We start from the raw sequence: 18,267 nt of genomic DNA on the forward strand, positions 1-18,267 counted from the left end.
TGACAAGGTAAAGAGGATTGTCCTACAGCGCCCCCTTGTGTTTGAAGCCAATTATTGAATGTGTAGTTGCTGCATTCGCGATCTCATCGGAAATTGCGCCATGATCTCCGACGTTGGAGCACAGAGCTCAATTCAAGACGCTTGAAAATTAGTTAAGTGGTTATTTATCGATCCTGTAGCAAAAAAGGTTAGAATTACACCGATGCTAGCTTTTACCGTCGGGTTTTCCATAACGAAGCTTTTAATAGGCTCACGCACACAAATTAGTTTCCCGAGTGGCAGTGATTATACCATGGATGTAAAACATTGATTCAAGGGTATGCGAATAATCAAAGGTTTCCCGATAAAGCTGTGTGGGCGAGAAGTCCTTATTAGCGACTTCAGTTTTCTGCAACTTTTGTCGACGAAGAAATTTACGTGGAGCACGCGAAGGCAGCAGAGGTAGTAGTTATTTTGCATTCCAAAATGACGGACCCGACTACGTCGCCAGAGGACCACTGGAAAGTAAGTAACTGATGTTAGTAAACCTCAACTTTTCTGCTAAATTGATCGGCACGTCTGCCATGTGACATCATTGATAAGTGGCAGACAGCGTTTTGTCTAAAATTTGAAATTGTTCTAACGCTATGGGGAAGTAGGGCTTTGTTAGCTCGACAGCTAACGTTAGCTAGGTGACGTTTGCTAACGCTAGTAAAGTAAACAAAACGTCCCGACCGGACAATTCGTATTTCTCTTTTAGAATTCATTTTTAGTTAACATAAATCTGCACCCATTTAAAATAGCACTGTTTTTATATCTCTCTCTTTTTGTTTAATTTGTTTCAACGTGAAAATGAAGTGCAGATTCACTGAAGCTGCCAGAATGGTGCAGTAAGTGGACCATTTACTGCTTTGCTATTTGCAGCCCCACCACATATAAATGTACCTGCGGGAAACGCTGATCTAGCATAGCAGATTGGCTTTTTGTCACCAGGAAATTACTTGGTCCACTTTTCCTTTGGCAGAGGTACTTTCCTCTGGGCGGCGTATAACTTAATCATTGTCTATGCGTCGCATCTGATAATAATTTCAACTGCCAGCGTGGAAAACTACTGATTCTCCACTCAGTTGTAGTCGGTAAATAAACGTACTTTTAAAATTATGTCTTAATTTTTCCTTATGTTAGGGCAACCTTTTCTATTGTTAGGTCTACTCAGGGAATACTATGTTAATGTGATTCTGCTGTAGGTAGAGAGAAGGTGAAACCTTTGGTTAGAATAATCACTGTCCCACACTGGAAACTTCCAGCAGGCTTTAGTGTTGAAATTGAACGCGTTTAAGTGTTTTGTGCGCTGGGATCACCGGAAGAAAATTGACCGAGCTTTGAGAACCACAAATTAAAGAACCATTGTCGTGGTGCCCCAGATCTAAAGTGGATCTGTGATTGAAGAAGTAAATTGGTGCAGGTCTTTACCCTCCTGCATATTGGAATTGGACAAATCAGGGCAATGCTCAGTGGGGGGTTAAGACCGTCTATCAGGCAGGCCAGCTATTGGTCTTTTGTCAGTGTATTTTGGGCAGGACAATTTTCCCCTTGTTATTCCAGCCTCTAAGCCTTTATTTTCTCCGTTTTCCATTTTGTGTTGTCTGGTGATGGCTCAGCAGACAGACGGTGCTTTCAGTGACAGTGGCTTTGACCCTTGTGAGTATTCAAGTTTGTTCATATCCCGTTGTTTTTCATGTCATTTGATGTTTTCAGTCTATGTGATGGTGACCTTGTGTTTCTGCTCTCTAAGATTAGCACGTCAATCTATTTCTGGTCTTGCAGTGAAAGATATTTGATGTCAGCTCTCTTGCTCTCTAGGTTTCTTTACCGAAACTGCTAGAAAGGGTACAGTTGTGTCCAGGGCCAACAGCATCGGCTCAACAAGTGCCTCTTCGGTACCAAATACAGGTATTGTATTTGTAACAGAGGGGAGCTGACATTGCTGGTGGTTTTAAGGGACAAATTGTGATGTGGGATAGATTGTGATGTGAATGTTTGTTTCGCTGACTGTGCCTTGCTTTAACTGACATATTCCCCCGTCATTCACATACTTGTACTCTAAATTCTGTGAAATATTGAAATATTGCATTTCAAATAATAATAGGATTTATTTATGTCTCACTTCTTTCATATTAAAAGCTCAGTGTTAAACTGAGACAGAGGCTGCTTTCTTTTATTTTGCTTCTTGCTTTTGTTAAAAGGAAAAACCTGAGTGCTGCTCAGATCACATGTTGTATTTCTTAACAGGATATAATAGGACAGTAATTATTAGAGTGCTTTTTAAACCAGTCAGAGGAGTCTATCCTGTTTGATTTTTGTTTAATAAAATGCAGTGGATGCAGAGCTGTGATCAGCCTGATTCGTTTTTGTTCAGACTCTGTCAGCAGGGTTTTTCTTGAGTTTGCTCTGCTGAATAATGTCTTGTGTAGGCCAGTTTAAAGCTGTCAGCGATAGGGTTTGGTTGAAGCATGAATCAGTTTCTCTGGATCCTGCTGAGATGAAAAATGTACAGCATAGGCTAATTTCTGTGATTGGGGAGGTGGACACAGACACAAGACTCATGTCGGAGTTTGACATTTTGAATCTATAAACTAAATAATCTAATAGACCAGCCTTGTAAACTAAAATGTGCCAAATGCTCATTATGTTTCCTAGAAGTTTAATAACAAAATAGTGCATTATGTATTTGTCAGCATTCCTGCTGCTCACAGTCATGGTTCAGAGGACTGTTTCTTAATCCGAGTATTGATATATTTTTGAATAGATGATGAAGACAGCGACTACAGACACGAGACATCGTATAAGGATTCGTATAAAGATCGACGGAGACAAGCACACACGCAGGCTGAGCAGAAGCGTAGAGATGCTATCAAGGTAAGGTTATTAACGATTGCAGGTTTCTTACTTACCGAAGATAAATCGCACACCTTTTGAAAAGTTGTATATTTTTACATTTTCATTTGGAGGTTATTAATGACTTCTTTTTTTCCTAACTGTAGAAAGGCTACGATGACCTCCAGTCCATAGTACCAACGTGCCAGCAGCAGTCTGAATTTGCAGTTGGAGCACAGAAGATCAGCAAGGCTACAGTACTGCAGAAAAGTAAGATGTGGTGTTAAAGGTCACCCAAGATACTGATGTATGTATTTGGAGTAGGAGCTCATAATGCGCCACGTGAAATATCACTGTCTCTATCGAGGCAAGTTAGTAAACAGGAGCAAGTCAGTAAAGGTCAGAGTCTTCAGTCTAACTTTCAGCACTGCCATTATTATCTAGTAGTTTTTCCATAGAGTCCTGTGGTGACTGGACGGGCAAGTCCACAGGTTTATTCACTTAGTTCACCGATAGAAAGAAAGAGATAAAAATATCACAGCATGCAGACATCTGTACACTCGCCGGTTGTCCTTTACAAAGGGAAACAGAGGAAGTGGCAGCGCTATGATACATGGGAGATGGTTGTGAAGGGACCACACCTCTGGGGAAAATGGAAGCCTTAAATCTGCTTGGAAGGAAGAAATGCCTGACTTAAGCATTTGCGTGTTTCCTTTTTGCAGCAATTGACTACATCCATTTTCTTCACAAAGAAAAGAAGAAGCAAGAGGAGGAAGTTTCAGTGCTAAGAAAAGAAGTGATGGCACTGAAGATCATGAAAACGTGAGATTATGGTTCTCAAATTTCTTAGCCAAGCTTTTTTTTTTTTTCACCTACTTTTTCCCCACTTGTTGGCAGACTCTGGATCGAGATGGATTTTAAACTCTCGAGTCACACTATACACAGTATAGTATCGAGACACACTATAGTATAAGGAAACAGTGAATAGTTTCCTCATCGTTTTCCTTAAGCGGACATGGCCATTGACTAAATTGTATATTTTGTAATGCCAGTAAATGGTGAATGTCTTTCCTAATAGGAACTATGAGCACATAGTGAGGGCCCACCAGAACAACCCACAGCAAGGAGAGGATCAGGTGTCGGACCAGGTTAAGTTCAACGTCTTTCAGAGCATCATGGACACCCTGTTCCAGTCCTTCAGTACTTCTGTCTCAGTGGGCAGCTTCCAAGAACTCTCCGCCTGTGTTTTCAGCTGGATTGAGGAGCACTGCAAGCCACAGGTAAGAAATATTCTCAACACATTGTGGACAGATGATCAGACGCAGTAACAGAAGTGATCAGTGCTGCCTTGTTAATGTTGACATATTCATAGTTTGTGGGCTTCTTCTTGTTTCTTTCCTAGACGCTGAGGGAGTTTGTCGTCGGGGTGCTCCGGCAGCTCAATAGTCAGCTTTATTGATCGGGTGAAACCTCTGGACAGATATTGACTTTGGGCTTTCTCTGGCCTCTCAGGGTGGAGTAAAAACTCCAGTCAGCCTCAGTCCACACCACAGTATTCACACTCACTTCAGCTCACCAGTGACCCCGTGGCTGCGATTTCATTACCTCAGCACACACACACACTATGGGCAGAGATGGAAAGTTGATGTAGCAGTTGCGTGTTATGAGTATGTCAAAGCCTGTTCTGACCGCTTGTATTTTTCTTACTGTTGTTCTGCTAAGAATTTCAGGTGACAAAAACAGGAGCTCAGAAGTCCAAGTATGAGTGTGCAAATGAATGTACAAGTCAAATGCATCAGGTACAGTAGATGTGGTCACTGAATTTGCAGTAACTTAAGCCCACGTTGAGATAAATCAAAACCGAGACTCCTCTTGCAGATTGAGCGTTTTGCTTCTACAGCCTGTCAACCTAACAGAAACAGAGAGAAGAGAAAGAACGGAGATGAAACATGTACAAGTCCGCGTCTTCTCCTCTGTTACGTCTGAACGCTTAACTTTGTCTAATGCTGATCCAAAGGTCTTGTTTCAGCTTCAGTGCACAAATGATGTGAGTCAGCCGTACCACTCCTGAACCATACCAGACAACTGTACTACTGCAAGGTAACCGCCATTTCTCCTCAGTATATGCACGCTTCAGCATTTTATCACTGAGGTTTGATTAAAATGAATCTCTTCTGCTGTCAGCGTGACAAAATGTGAGGTTTTTCTTAATGCAGCTTGTGACAATTTGCTGAAATCCGACGAATGAAAGGTGTGCAATGCAGGCAGCGTAAAGGTCTAAGATTTATGAATGATTGTTTATATAAACTTTGTCATGATTTAGCTACAGCACACATCGTGTTAAATGTTATAAACAGGCAGTTATACGTGTTGTGTTTGTTTGGAAAATGTTAAAGTGTTGATTGTGATGAACCTTTCAGATTATTCTACAACAAGATTTTTTTATTAAAGTATGTATCAGTGGCTTTTCTGATCAGGTTCCTGGTGAGAACCACGTACAGAGATGTATAGCCGCTGTACTGAATTCATTTTTTTTGTACTTTGAGTTTTAAACATATGTTATAAAGCAAATTTTTTGCAATGACTTATGTCATTTTTTTCTCATGCATATGGCTAATCTGTTCGATAAAGTTACAGGGAAATATGATCTTGTTTCAATACTTCCTTTTTAAAAGCCACCTACTGTATAACACCACCCAGAGTCAACCTATGTAAAAGAAAATAAATACTTAATGTTTGTCCTGTTTAATTTCCCCAAGTCAAATGCAAATAAAGTGTGAAAGCCAACAGCAGAAACAGACAAATATAGCTTAGCGGTGGTTCCCAGCTCTGCAGCTGATGAACCTCTAAAATCTCCTGATGTTTTGTTGCTGAGACAGAGATGAGTTTGGTTGGAAGAAATTCTGTCAGCACTCCGCATCAAAGATTACTTTCATGAACAGTTAATAACTCGGCAGCAATGGTGAACGACAGTACGAAGGAGAGGGAAAAGGTCACAAAGATACTTGTGCTTTGAACACAGTGATTCTTTTATATATATACAGTTTTCAAAACAAAAAAGCTCCACTTGAACATGTAATAAGAACAACAAAGAAAGTACAGCTCTCAAAGCTATAATGAATGCTTCACTGACATTTTCATCACAGGGTCAGGATTGGTTTTAGGGCTTTAAAAATGGAAAACAACATGACGGGCGTCCCTCAGAGGCATCTAACGTGACACAGTCTTTCACAAATGACAGCTTTTTTTTTTCCAACATACTTTGGGAAAAAAAAAACTTTAGGAGGAATCTGTTCAACAGAAAAGCCTATAAATAATGTGCAGCGGCCCAGGCTGCTCTGTTGTATAATCCACAGTCTCAGCTCAGCACTGCACACACTCACATTGACAAAGTAGCTGAACGAGCATTTTTTTTTTCCCTTTCTTGTTCTTTTCAACTGCTTGGGAGAACCACCTTACAGTCCTCATCGGTCTCCACTCCGGCTTCATCCTGTGAAGGCAACGCCACGTTATTTATTCAGTAGTGCTGTGGAGCACAACATGCACAGGTGATACCGAAAAGTGAGCCTCCTCCACAACATGAGCTTTCTTCACTCACCAGGAACTCCTTTTTGCTCCTTGGATACCCTTCCAGGATTGCATTGATCATGTCTGTAGCCTGAGGGAAACAAAGCACAACAAAGTTTAAGAATTTCAGCTGACTTCTTTCTATTCCAAAGAACACATTTAACGCTTTCTGTTAAGAATTTCCCCTCGGGGATAAATAAAGGAATTCTGATTCTTTCTTCCTTTCCATTTATTGACTATAACACCAGTGCTGACGGGAAGAACATTTTTGTTTAGTATTTACTAATACTGAATATTTAAAATATGAGACACAGCTGCAATAGGCAATTTTTTAAAATGTGTATTCAAAATATACATTTAGTTCCCCAAACAGCTATTATTTTAAGTAAACAGTAAATGGTTTTGCATATAAATACAACTGGCTGAACAATTATTTTACTGATTAATCTTTGATTATTCCAAAACCTGTAGAATTAATTCATTAATTTTCTGCTAAATTGACTGATCTTTTAAACAGCCACTTGGTCTATAAACATTACCAATCTCTTCCTCTTTTTCCACTCCTTCACATATACATCCCGCTCTTTGTAAACCTGTAAATCAAAAATATCATGAGAAATGTAAAAAAAATAAATAATAATAATAATAACAACATATACATAATATGCATAAATAACCTCAGAAATGCATCTTCCTAACCTTCTCTTTCTCTTCCGGTGTGACGTGATTTGTGGCTGACTTTATCTTTTCCAGACGTGCTCGGGACCCAGCACACTCTGCTTTCAGCTCTTGGATCTCTAAAACCGTTTCCTCCGTTGTCAGGGAGCTGTTGAGCTCTTTCAGCTCTGTCAGCAGAGATTACACACAACATGCCCTTTCAAAGAAATGCAGTACAATAGAAACACAGTCCCTTCAGTCTAGAGGAGTGTGATGCAAAACATTAACAACCAGCAGGAAACAGTGCAAAGTTCAAATATGTCTATGTTGTGTACCCCACCTGCCTCTAGCTGTCTGCAGCTCTGGGTGAGGGACTGCACCTCAGCACTGAGCTCTGTGATCTGACAGTCCATAGCCTTCAGGTCTGCATCCTTCACGTCTTTGAACTGAGCCTGAGGCAGAGATTAGCACATAACAGATTCACCTGAAACATTAAAGACTGTGCACGTTACCTTCAGGGACTACTTTCCACAGTCAGCAACACAACATTTCAGAGGAACAGACTAACCTGATCGGCAAAATAAATCTTTTGCTTTCCATATGTTTTCTCCTTTATTTTCCCCTCTATCGCCAGCAGCTCCACGGCTTTGACAACTGCCTAGAGTATGATAAATGCGCAATTATTAACTGCAGGATACACAAACACACACACACCACTGCCTCTCGTGGATACGTGTTATTCTCACCGTTTTGCCCAAACCATGCTGCTTTTGTAAGTTGGAAAAGACATCCTGAGCACTGTAGGGCCGGTTCTTCTCATTCAGATAGGCCAGAATGAGTGTCGCGCCTACAGGTGACAACAAGGGAATCTGATCATGTGATCTGATACAAACACTCTTAAGTGGTACTTGCATTTAACATCATAACCAATACACCCCAAACGTAGCTTGGAATTACAGCTACATTGTTGCGGTAATTAATGGTGCCCTGGCCCCTACTATGGTAACGTTTCAGTGGACACAGTACGTGTTATGTCTGTGTATGTTAGGTAACGTTAGTGTTAGTTCAGTAACTTCACAGGTGAACAACGAAGTTATATTCTATGTAACAAAATGTGATCACACAGTTGCAGTGTTTTAGAACAATGAAACGTTTTTCGAGTACTGTCACATTAAAGTGTCTGGCATCTTTGTGGTCCGCTAGCTTATCATGTTGACTATGTTTGTAGGCTATGTGGCTAACGTTAGCTGGTAGCTTCTTAGCTAGCCTCTAAACGTTCTTATTTATAATCTGTGGTATCTAACGCTCGGTATCAGAGATCAGAGATACGCCAGCTGTCTTGATGAAGTAAAAAACATCATGACATAAAGCTAAACTCTTACCGTTTTCTTTTTTGCTCATTCTGAAATTGTCCACTTAAACTTACGCTACCCAAACCGAGTTTCGCGCGGAATGTGCGTCATCGAAGAGATCGTTTATTAGTTGAGATGCACCACACCAGTAGGTTATCTCCGCTGCTCTTCGATAGGTTGTGGACAACCTTCATACATGAGGTTTTCTCTGTTAACTATCTCTCAAGAACAGTTTACCTCTGCATATTAACAAATCGTAACAGAGGTATAATAATTTGCCCGGAAATAAGCAACCGTTGTGTATAACTTTGGCTAGCGTTTTTTATGTTGTTGCTTTGTTTTTTTTTTAAATAAAATACGAGATAGGAGCGCATAGCTAAGTGAGAGGTCTGTCATTTTGACTGCTCTCAGAGAGTTAATACAGGGTCCCGGGCTAAACCATGTTGATAAATAATAGTATATACATTTAGTTTATGTTGGAAATTTAAAAAAAATAAATATTTGAAAGTGTTGCATGTTCAGTCTGCCCTGAGAAGAATAAATTGCCTTTAAAGACTTTCTTAAATTTTTGTCTTAAATCAGAGACTTCTGATTACTGCACACCTTTCACTTCCCAACACATAAAATAACACCCAAGACAAACTTATACGTAAACATTTTATTCAATATGATTTTCACATCAAAATATATCAAAACCAGTTACAGAGAAGAAAATACACTAATATGCACATTACACTGTCAAACTGAAGACAGATCACTCACACTGAGGAACTGACTCTTCATGGTGAATTGAGGTCTCCAGACAGCTGAGACTAACTTCCTGTCCTCTCTTTTAATAGCCTCAAAATCCCAGCAATTTCCTGTCAGTGCACATTTTTTTCTACTTCATCTCCATGAATGTGAATCCAGCAGGTTTTTTTTTTTTCTATTGTGCTAAATCTTTTGTGGCTATGATTTTCATCTCATTTTCCTCTATTAAAAAACTCAGCATTTTTAGACTTTTTGATAATTGGATTTCAATAAATCTAAACTGAGGCTCATTTAAGTTATAAGTGCCTTTTCTGCTGTGAGGTTTTAACATGGTTGGACACAGTTTGTCCAAAATGAAATCAGATTGACCAGCACGCTAAAGCCACGTTACACCTTTACATACTAACACTTTCAAAAAAAGGATGTAAGGAAAAGTTTTGATAACAAATTTTCATGTAAACATGTTTGCTAATTAACGTAGAAAAAGCTCCATGAATTAAAGAATATTTAATGAATACAAAAGATAAAGAACTCTGTTTAAATATTACTTTTGAAAAAGTAAAACACACAAAGCTGGGGCCTCATTCAAGGTATTAAACACGGACACAATATGTTATCGAACTGTATTAAAGCGCAAGAAAATTGAAATCATTCTGAACTTCTGAAGAAAAGCAAACCTGGAGCACAAGATCATAATAACAATGAACAACAAACATAACATCAAGTGTTCTTCCAGGTCCAGAATTTAAGACTGAAAAGTGACAATCTTTAAAGAGAATGAATTCCAAAGAATGCATGAAAATGTCTTCATATGTTAGACAGCAGAAAATGAAAAGAAAAAAGTAAAAGAAAACCATGCAGAGAAACAACTGAAAACATGTATCCAAATACTATTCAACTTAATCATAAAAGGGAATCGCTGTCAAAATCCACACCCGCTGACAAGAAAATGTTCATCAAATCTCTGTAACATTAAACAAATCATCTTCTAACAGCTCTCAGCCGCATTACTTGAAAGGACAGCAGAGCAATAACATCACCGGCAACATGAAGTGCTCTTCCTTTGACCAAAAGCGGTAGAACAAAAGATCATTCCAATGACTAAAAGAACTTCAACATCAATGTCATTCTAAAAGCAACATGGCTCAGCTCAACTGACAGGAATGTCATATTTGGTCCCATGTTGAATAGCCCTGTATGTGTAGACCTCCATGTAGAAAAGATTTTATGGGCACTGCTGTTTTTATTAATTTATATTCACTAACAAGTACCCTTGTAACTTTTGAGTGCATAAAGTTACAAGACAGTAACAAGGCTCAATAATGCTGGTTGATTCAATGTTTGAATGTAGTTTATTTTTGTTGTTGTTGCATTTCCTATTGCTCAGCCTACAAAGTAAAGGTTTTCTGGATGGTTGGGGTTTCAGAATTCCTTTATTTATCCCCGAAGGGAAATTCTTTAATTCAAAGGATGGAGAAAAGACAGAAAAAAATAAAATCCTTCACAGTGATAAACTGATGCCAATCAGAAACAGGGCTGCTGGAACCTAAAATCATCTGTCTCTCTCTCACACACACACACACACACACACACAGTCGCAGCTCATCAACACGTACACTGTCCATGAACTCATACAGACACTCGTGTGCACACACACACACCTTACTATGGTTTGCCCAGCAGGCTAGACAAGAAGTTAGACCCCTGGCTCTCTCCCTGTCTAGTACCCCCTCCTCCTAATCCTCCTCCTCCTCCTCCTCCTCCTCCTCCAAGGGGATCCATCTGGTTCAGTTCAGCCTGATCCAGCATTTCAAAGTCCTCTCCGTCCAAGTCTGTGTCCAGCTCGGAGCTGGACTGCTTGCGGTAGCTTCGGTGGGCTGCGGCCCTTGAAGAACCTTCTCTGCGCTGAGTAGCAGGGGGCCGAGGCTGCATCGCCCCCATCAGCGCTGCCTGGATCATGTTGCTGGCGATGACTCCGGCCAAGTCACCAGCCAAATCAGAGGCAGGTGGCATTCCACTGAGAGAAAGTTCTGCATCCAGATCCTCCTGGTCCGAGTCCAGATGAGTATCTACATCCAGCACTGAAGCCCGGTGACTACCCAGCCCAGACGGACCAAGACTTGGCAGACCAATGCTTGTGTCATCGTCATCATCCATCAGAGTAGCATCGGGATTTATGGAGGGGAAGTCTGGGAGGTCTTGAGCAAAGGACTCCTCAGCATCACTGTGTCTGTCAAAATCTGATCAAAAAACAGACAGGGACAGAGATAAAGATAAGACCATACCAATAAATAAACAAAAAAAAAATCTGCAGTACCTGTGTACTCACCCTCAGAGCCCTCTGTGAGTGGGGTCTGGCCACGAGATAGGTTGAAAGTTCCATTTTCAGTGTAGGACACTTCGGCATCAGAGTGCTCAGAGTCAGTCAGCGCCAGCTCCTTTGCAACAACAGCATCGTCAAACTGGGAAAAACAGCAGATTCAAAAGGTTAAATATTTTCTACATTTTCTGAAAATCTTTTCATAAACTTATCGCTCTGCCATAAGCAGTTTACAAACCTTCTCTGTTCGACTATGTAGTTTTACTTTCTCTCTGCTTGCTCTCACACCTTTTGCAGGCATCAGTACACACAGACTAACAGGCACATGACAGATACAATATATCACGTGAAGTTCTTAACCTTAACAGGAAGTGGCTCAGATGTGCTGTATCTAAAGCTGGGATGCTTTGCAAAATGAAAATAAAAACAGAATGCTATGATTTGCAAACCCGTTTTGACACGTACTCAACTGAATGCAGCCCTGTGACACAAAGACAAAATATTTACTGTTCAAACAGACTCATTTTGATAGGGGCAATTGAAGACTTGGAAAAGTTGTTTAACGCTCCAAAAAATCTCTGCATGTAAGGGTCATGGCAGAAAACCAACACTGAAAGCATATGACCTTCGACACCTCAAGTGTCACCGTGCTGGAAACCAACATGATTCTGAAAAGCACATAATCAGATGGACTCAAGGAGTTAATTCTCTACCATGCAAAGCAAAAGCCATATAACTTTACTGGGCCTGAGCTCATCCGAGATGAACAGATGCAAAATGGATAAGTTGCTGCGGTCTGGCGAGTGCACATTTCAGATTGCTTTTGGAAATCATGAATGCTGTGTCCTCCGGCCTAAAGACAAAAAGGTTTTTTTACAGGCACATATTTCAAAACCAGAATTTAGTCATTTGTAATTTTGGGAGCAACATGTGCTGCCATCCAGGCGACGTCTTTTTCAGGGACGTCCTCCAAAAGACAATGCCAGGCCACATTCTGCACACGTTAAAACATGGTGGCTTCAGCGTGTGGGTACTGGACTGGACTGCTGTCTCCCACTGAAGATGTGTGGAACATCATGAAGTGCAAAAAAAAGTTTATCTGTTTGAACATTAAATATAATTCCCCGGGCGCTGCACGCGGTCGCCCACTGCCCCGGGTTTGCTGTGTGTGTGTGCACGTCACTTGGGTGGGTTAAATGCAGAGCACGAATTTCGTTGGAGTGAGTTCCCTCCAATGACAAAATATGTCACTTTCATCATCATCACTTTCAAATATGCTGTTTTTGTACTGCATTCAATCGAATACAGGTTGAAGAGGATTTATTCATATATTTTAACTTCTACCTTTCCACATTGAGACGTTAGTTGCTTTAAGTACCCATAAGTCCATTTTCCCAAAGGATAAAAACACTCCATAAAGAAGACAGAAGTGTGTGTCATGGTATTTTAAGTAGAAAAGCTTAGACATGTCTCTACAAGCACGTACATCATCACTTAACTGACTGATGCTAAGGGAAAGTAAAGCTTGGATTTAAAGGCTTTATGTGCGGCATGTTGTCACAACTACTAAGTGAGAGCACGATATGAAACAGTAAACTAGCCCTGACTAGTGAGAGTTAAACAGACTTACTGTTGGACAGAAAGCAGCCAACTCCTCCTCACTGTCGCTGGCTTCACCCGAGGCTGCACCGTGGATTGGCCTCCGTAGGACTGCAGAGTGAACCACAAACACAAATCATAACTAAACTCAACGGAGGTGGTCTTTAAATTAGAGGAGGGGGAGGGAATAAAAGCTCATGTACCACTTACACTGATTATCAATGGGCTTTGACATCATGTATCCATTAACACTGAAGTCCAGCCACTGCAGGGCCGGCTCCAGCTTCACGCACACACGGTGAAACACCCTGTGATAGGCTCCCAGAGGGGCCAGGAGAGCAGCCAACACTAGAGGAGAGGAAAAGAATACCAGCCATTATAAAAGAAAGAGTGAATTTTGTTGGGGATGAACACATGACAGGACTAGAATAACAGCACTGTGGTTGTTGCATGCCTCTGTGCACCAGTCAAGCTGCAGTTTACATGCATGTCTGTCTGTCCTGACTCATTTAATATATGAATGTGAAGAAATTTATTAAAAGGTAGTAAGTGTAGCATAGTTCTTGGCAAAATGGAAGTTGCCACAGTACTGACATGCATGATCCCAATGAGAAACATACTGGCTTCACTTCCGTGGTCATGGTTTACAGAGGAGCACAGAGGACTGATAGAGAGCTTCATCACATGGTGCAACGACAACCACCTGAAGCCCATTTGATAAATAAAGCTGTGTGTGTATTAGTGTGTAAGTTCAGTGACAGAAACAAAAACAGTCAAATTCCTTGGGTGTGTTCATGTGATTGGCCAATAAAGACAATTCTGATACAACACGAAGAAGCTACAACTTCTAAAATGTGAACATTTCACACACTCACACACACACACACACACACACACCCACCTTCAAACACAGAACAGCACAGAAGAGCTATACAATCAGCACAGTTTCAAGGTGGACACCCAAGATTAGTGATTAATAAGGTTGAATAATAGCTGAAAAGTGGCTTGAGGAACATTACAATGTCACTGTGAAGTTGACCTTTGAGCATTTGGATAAAAAAAGTCATGATTTAGCTTCTAAATTATTGTCATCACTGTACGTAGACACAAGCCTGCCCGAGCGTCAGTGGAGCTACAGACAGAGTGAGGCAGAGGGAGCAGCAGGGAGGTAACAAATAGACTACAAGCCACTGTGGACTGCGTCAAACGTGAGTGGACCTTGGCAGGCTGGGAGATTAGCTCCGTCTCAGTATGACCTGCTTATCTTTCTGCCTGGCTCCTTTCCCTCCTTCACTCCTTCCTTGTGTGTCTCATGCCGGCTTTAATCACCTCACAGACTAGGCCCTGGTACCGGGCCCCCCTGCAGATCTGGTTTCACCACCCATGCATTTTTAATAGGACCTGTCTGAATGAGTTTCCCTGTCAGCTTGGTCCTGCATCTGTAGTTAGAAGTGGTTAAACCTCTGGGACTCACCAACCAAGTAGGAGAGCACCAATCCAGGGATGTAGCGTCCAACCATAGCGAAACTGGCAAACACTGCACACGTCAAGATGCAAAACTGACACAGGGAGAGAAGTCACTGTAATTACCGATAATCACCATAGTATGGAGTCTGAGAATACTGAGACTGAAATGACTTACAAAATACTTGAGATTTTGCACAATTAAATGATTAAATAGGGCAGACAATAAAAGATCAATTTAAAAAGCGTGCGTTCCTTACCAATATCAGATGCTGTGATAAGTATATATTTTTTTCATACTGTGCATGGTCCTCACCTTGCCAGGATTATGTTGTTTGTACTGCATCAAACTGGATGAGAAAATTACGACACTGACCCAGGCCTCCGCCATGTGGTGGCACAGTTCAGGCACACTGAGGACCCCAGGCTGCACCAGACCCCAGCTACGCAAAGAGAGAAAATTATTAGCATCTTTCTCTGGGTTCTACTTGTACTTACTGTTGGCATTATCTTTGACCTAATACTGGCTGGTGGTTACAGTAACAAACCTCTCATTTTCTGATTCATCCACTTTTCTGACTGTGTAGAGAGAGAGAGAGAGAGAGAGAGAACATCTATTACTAAACTCAACTACACAACAATGCACATTAATGTTACAAATGCTGAGTATACAATATATAAACGTAGTCCAAATTGTGCTGAATGTCTGAATCTTGCTTCCCCTCTTTATAAAATCTTTGGGACCTTGTACACTTTGTATGCAAGACAAGTTCACAGATTAGCTGTTCCAGATGTAATACAAATCACTTGCAAAATCAAGAGTGTAGGGCCATTGGCTGATGGAATATCTACCCTGACAAAGTACATTTGTTGCAATCACAGTAAACTGGGGAATGACCTATGGCACAAAGAAAGAAAACAAATTAAAGCGTGGGGCGTAAATGGAAAATTCTGGGTTTTTCTGAGTCCCCATAAAAAGCAACTCCTATCACCTCTAATCTTTGGCCAGATCTTATTTCTCCAGGTATCAACACAGACAAGCACAGCCAGACCAGAAGCCAACAGGAACAGCAGGCGCAGTGAGGTCAGGGCAAAGAACCTGGAGGGGAAGGAAAATGGAGCAAACATGTGAACAGACAGTACTTCTAACGCCCTGGGAGAAAATGATAGACAAACTTCCACAATGCAACAATTTAGAACAGAATTCATGACACCACAAAACCCTGATGATCTACGGTTTCCTTTGGCCACAACTAAATAAAGAGGAAGCCAGTCCAACCTCTGCGGTGTGTTACACCCATTAGTTGTCAAAGGTGACTGCACTAATGTAATATAAATAGAATGTAGGGGTGACAAACCAGTGAAGTGTTGATAAATAAATTTCCCACTATCACTAACAGTGAAATGCTGAAGGCTGTGCGTCTAGATTTTGACATCACAGGTGTTGTTCAGATGTTCACATAAACTGATTTCACTTCCTCGAGCCTGAACAGTTAAAATCCCCAAATGTTGCCCCACTTTCAGATCACAAGACTTCAAAATTTGTTGACCACAGTAATGTTAGCGGATTCTGCCAATCAGCGCTGAGAGATTAACCTAACAAAGAATTTGCTGGCAGAATGAGTTGTGTTGGTATTTGGGCTAGCAGGGCAATTAGCTACAGTTCTGTTTTCCTTTTGGTACTTTCCATCCATCCGTTTTCTATACCGCTTATCCGTCAGGGTCGCGGGGGGGCTGGAGCCAGTCAGTTGCAGAGCTGACGCACAAAGACAGACAACCACACACACATGCACACACTCACACTTAGGGGCAATGCAGAGTAGCCAATTAACCTAATGTGCATGTTTTTGGGACTGTGGGAGGAAGTCGGAGTACCTAGAGAAAGGCACTGGGAGAACATGCAAACTCCACACAGAAGGGCCCAGACTGGGACTCGAACCTGCACCCCTCTTTCTGTGAGGCGACAGTGCACCACTGCACCACCATGCCAACCCCCCCCCCCTTTTTTTGGTACTTTCAGAAAGAAAATCAAGACAACCTCTGTGACCTACTGTCAGGGAGTATGCCCACATTGCCTCCGCATCTCGATGTGACCTGCCATCATCAGTGGCTTCATGCATTAGTGTAGGCTATGAATGCATCTCTTGAGGCAGAAACTAGCGTGCACCACTGAGTGTGTACTGAAGCATGAGTAAAAGGGAGACAGGATGAGCGGCCTAACGTGCCCACTGGTCTAACCGAAGAAAGGATGAATGTATGAAGTCCACAAGCAGTTTGGCCAGCCTGGCTTTCCCTATCTGTGTCCCAGGTCGGTGATTCTCACTATACAAAAATTTTAAGGTTACCTAATTTAGCAAAAAATTACTTTCACTTTCAAATTTTGGGGGACATGTTCTCGACTTTGTTCCCAGTGTTTCTTGTTTAATTGTATCCAAAGTTTAAGGCTGACATGATGTTAAAGCAATGGTACACCTGTGCTGCAATCCACTGACATGTGCTTTACAATTTAATACCCTACAGATCTCCTTTACCAAATCCATAAACAAACAGAAATGCTTACAATTAATTTCCTCTTACTCCTGTCGTGACAACTCAGTGACTTGTAAATCGATCAAACCTCAATTTACAGCCTCTCACACTCACACACAGCGACAATGAAACTGGCAAAGCAGCCACACTGTTTTCAAGAACAAGAAAACGATTCAGTTAGGAGCAATTTTAGTGTGAAGGTACAAGTGTGTGCAGGGTGTGTCTATAAATAGTCCCACTAGCCTGCCATCTGTGTTGTCTTGAACTGACAGGTGAAACATTTGCGTTACATAAAAGCACCAGCTGCTGGCAGTCACGTTGGCTTTGCCCTGACGACCAAACTGTCGCTGTATTGTCTCAGTACAGGTTGCTATAACACTAAAACAAAGAAAAGAAACAAGTTTGCCATCAGAATGTGCTAAGTTTAACTGACATCAACTGAAACTCACCAGAACACAACGTTGACCACAGTGTAGAGAAGCACACATTGAAAGGGTCTTTCCCAGACTAGGACGGACTGTAGGTAGGTCAGGACGGGCTCGTAGGGCCCTAACCTGGACTGAAGCGCCGCTTTGACAGCCCGTACCTGACTGTCTCTCTCGCTGGAGCTTGGTCGACTTCGCAAGCAGACACTAGAACCTTGCTTGGCTGAGCAATCCTCCACGGATGCGTTTTCCATTGCCCTAGTGTGTGCCATCTTAGCGTCTACAATCGGTAAAGTAAGCCTGTAAAACAAGGACTTAAGTGAAAAGGTAAACCACTTGATAAGGGGCACCACAGCGCCACGGAGCAGCTTCACTCACAACATCGCCTAACAGACTTACTGAAATGCTAGTGGCATTTTAAGCTAACAGCAAGCAACGCCAGCTGCGCCGTTTTAACGGTTAATGCCAGGCATCTGATTACAGCAGAAGCAACGGTGTTACCATAGACAGTGAGAAAGGATTTCAAAATAAGATGACACTTAACTATTTTCTCATTTTTGCGGGAAGGTAGCGCTGTCTTCAGAAGCTGACAATATGGCGTAACCTGTTTTTCTGAACCCTCGGCTATCCAATCACAATCCACATGAGCCCCTGCGTCATGCTGCGTTCAGGTGGAATAGGAATACAGCCTCTGTTTACGTTGGAGCACTACATGGACAAATTAACAAGCCATGGAAATCTTGAGCCC

General features: G+C 41.6%; 3 protein-coding genes across 6 annotated transcripts; 1 reads left to right on the top strand and 2 right to left on the bottom strand.

The window, feature by feature from the left end:
• The first annotated feature begins 146 nt into the window (after positions 1-146).
• Positions 147-5,656, top strand: mlx (MAX dimerization protein MLX). Of its 2 annotated transcripts, none has more exons than XM_046416625.1 (8): positions 147-504; positions 1,644-1,680; positions 1,843-1,932; positions 2,789-2,898; positions 3,024-3,126; positions 3,579-3,678; positions 3,935-4,136; positions 4,259-5,656. In XM_046416625.1, exons 1-8 carry the CDS (start codon positions 466-468, stop codon positions 4,313-4,315), a joined length of 738 nt encoding a protein of 245 aa, XP_046272581.1. In that variant the 5' UTR covers positions 147-465; the 3' UTR covers positions 4,316-5,656. The 2 variants fall into 2 exon arrangements, with proteins under 2 accessions (XP_046272581.1, XP_046272580.1); XM_046416624.1 differs by having other exon boundaries at positions 150-504; positions 1,641-1,680.
• A 618-nt stretch (positions 5,657-6,274) lies between these two features.
• LOC124074009 (PSMC3 interacting protein) lies at positions 6,275-8,613 on the bottom strand. Its single transcript, XM_046416626.1, has 8 exons — positions 8,463-8,613; positions 7,827-7,927; positions 7,649-7,738; positions 7,421-7,532; positions 7,123-7,268; positions 6,963-7,016; positions 6,455-6,514; positions 6,275-6,346 (listed from the first exon to the last, which is right to left on the bottom strand). The coding sequence occupies exons 1-8, from the start codon at positions 8,479-8,481 to the stop codon at positions 6,290-6,292; spliced, it is 639 nt and encodes a 212-aa protein (XP_046272582.1). The 5' UTR covers positions 8,482-8,613; the 3' UTR covers positions 6,275-6,289.
• A 462-nt stretch (positions 8,614-9,075) lies between these two features.
• On the bottom strand, positions 9,076-18,213 carry retreg3 (reticulophagy regulator family member 3). 3 transcript variants are annotated; one of them, XM_046416458.1, is made up of 10 exons: positions 18,064-18,213; positions 17,544-17,819; positions 15,558-15,664; positions 15,114-15,144; positions 14,882-15,008; positions 14,576-14,660; positions 13,312-13,449; positions 13,133-13,212; positions 11,512-11,644; positions 9,076-11,422 (listed from the first exon to the last, which is right to left on the bottom strand). In XM_046416458.1, the coding sequence occupies exons 2-10, from the start codon at positions 17,789-17,791 to the stop codon at positions 10,848-10,850; spliced, it is 1,524 nt and encodes a 507-aa protein (XP_046272414.1). In that variant the 5' UTR covers positions 17,792-17,819; positions 18,064-18,213; the 3' UTR covers positions 9,076-10,847. The 3 variants fall into 3 exon arrangements, with proteins under 3 accessions (XP_046272414.1, XP_046272413.1, XP_046272416.1); XM_046416457.1 differs by lacking the exon at positions 18,064-18,213 and adding an exon at positions 17,919-18,056; XM_046416460.1 differs by lacking the exon at positions 18,064-18,213 and adding an exon at positions 17,338-17,472 and having other exon boundaries at positions 17,681-18,049.
• Positions 18,214-18,267: the final 54 nt, after the last annotated feature.

Source organism: Scatophagus argus, chromosome 16 (assembly GCF_020382885.2).
Source record: "Scatophagus argus isolate fScaArg1 chromosome 16, fScaArg1.pri, whole genome shotgun sequence".
NCBI classification, from domain to species: domain Eukaryota; kingdom Metazoa; phylum Chordata; class Actinopteri; family Scatophagidae; genus Scatophagus; species Scatophagus argus.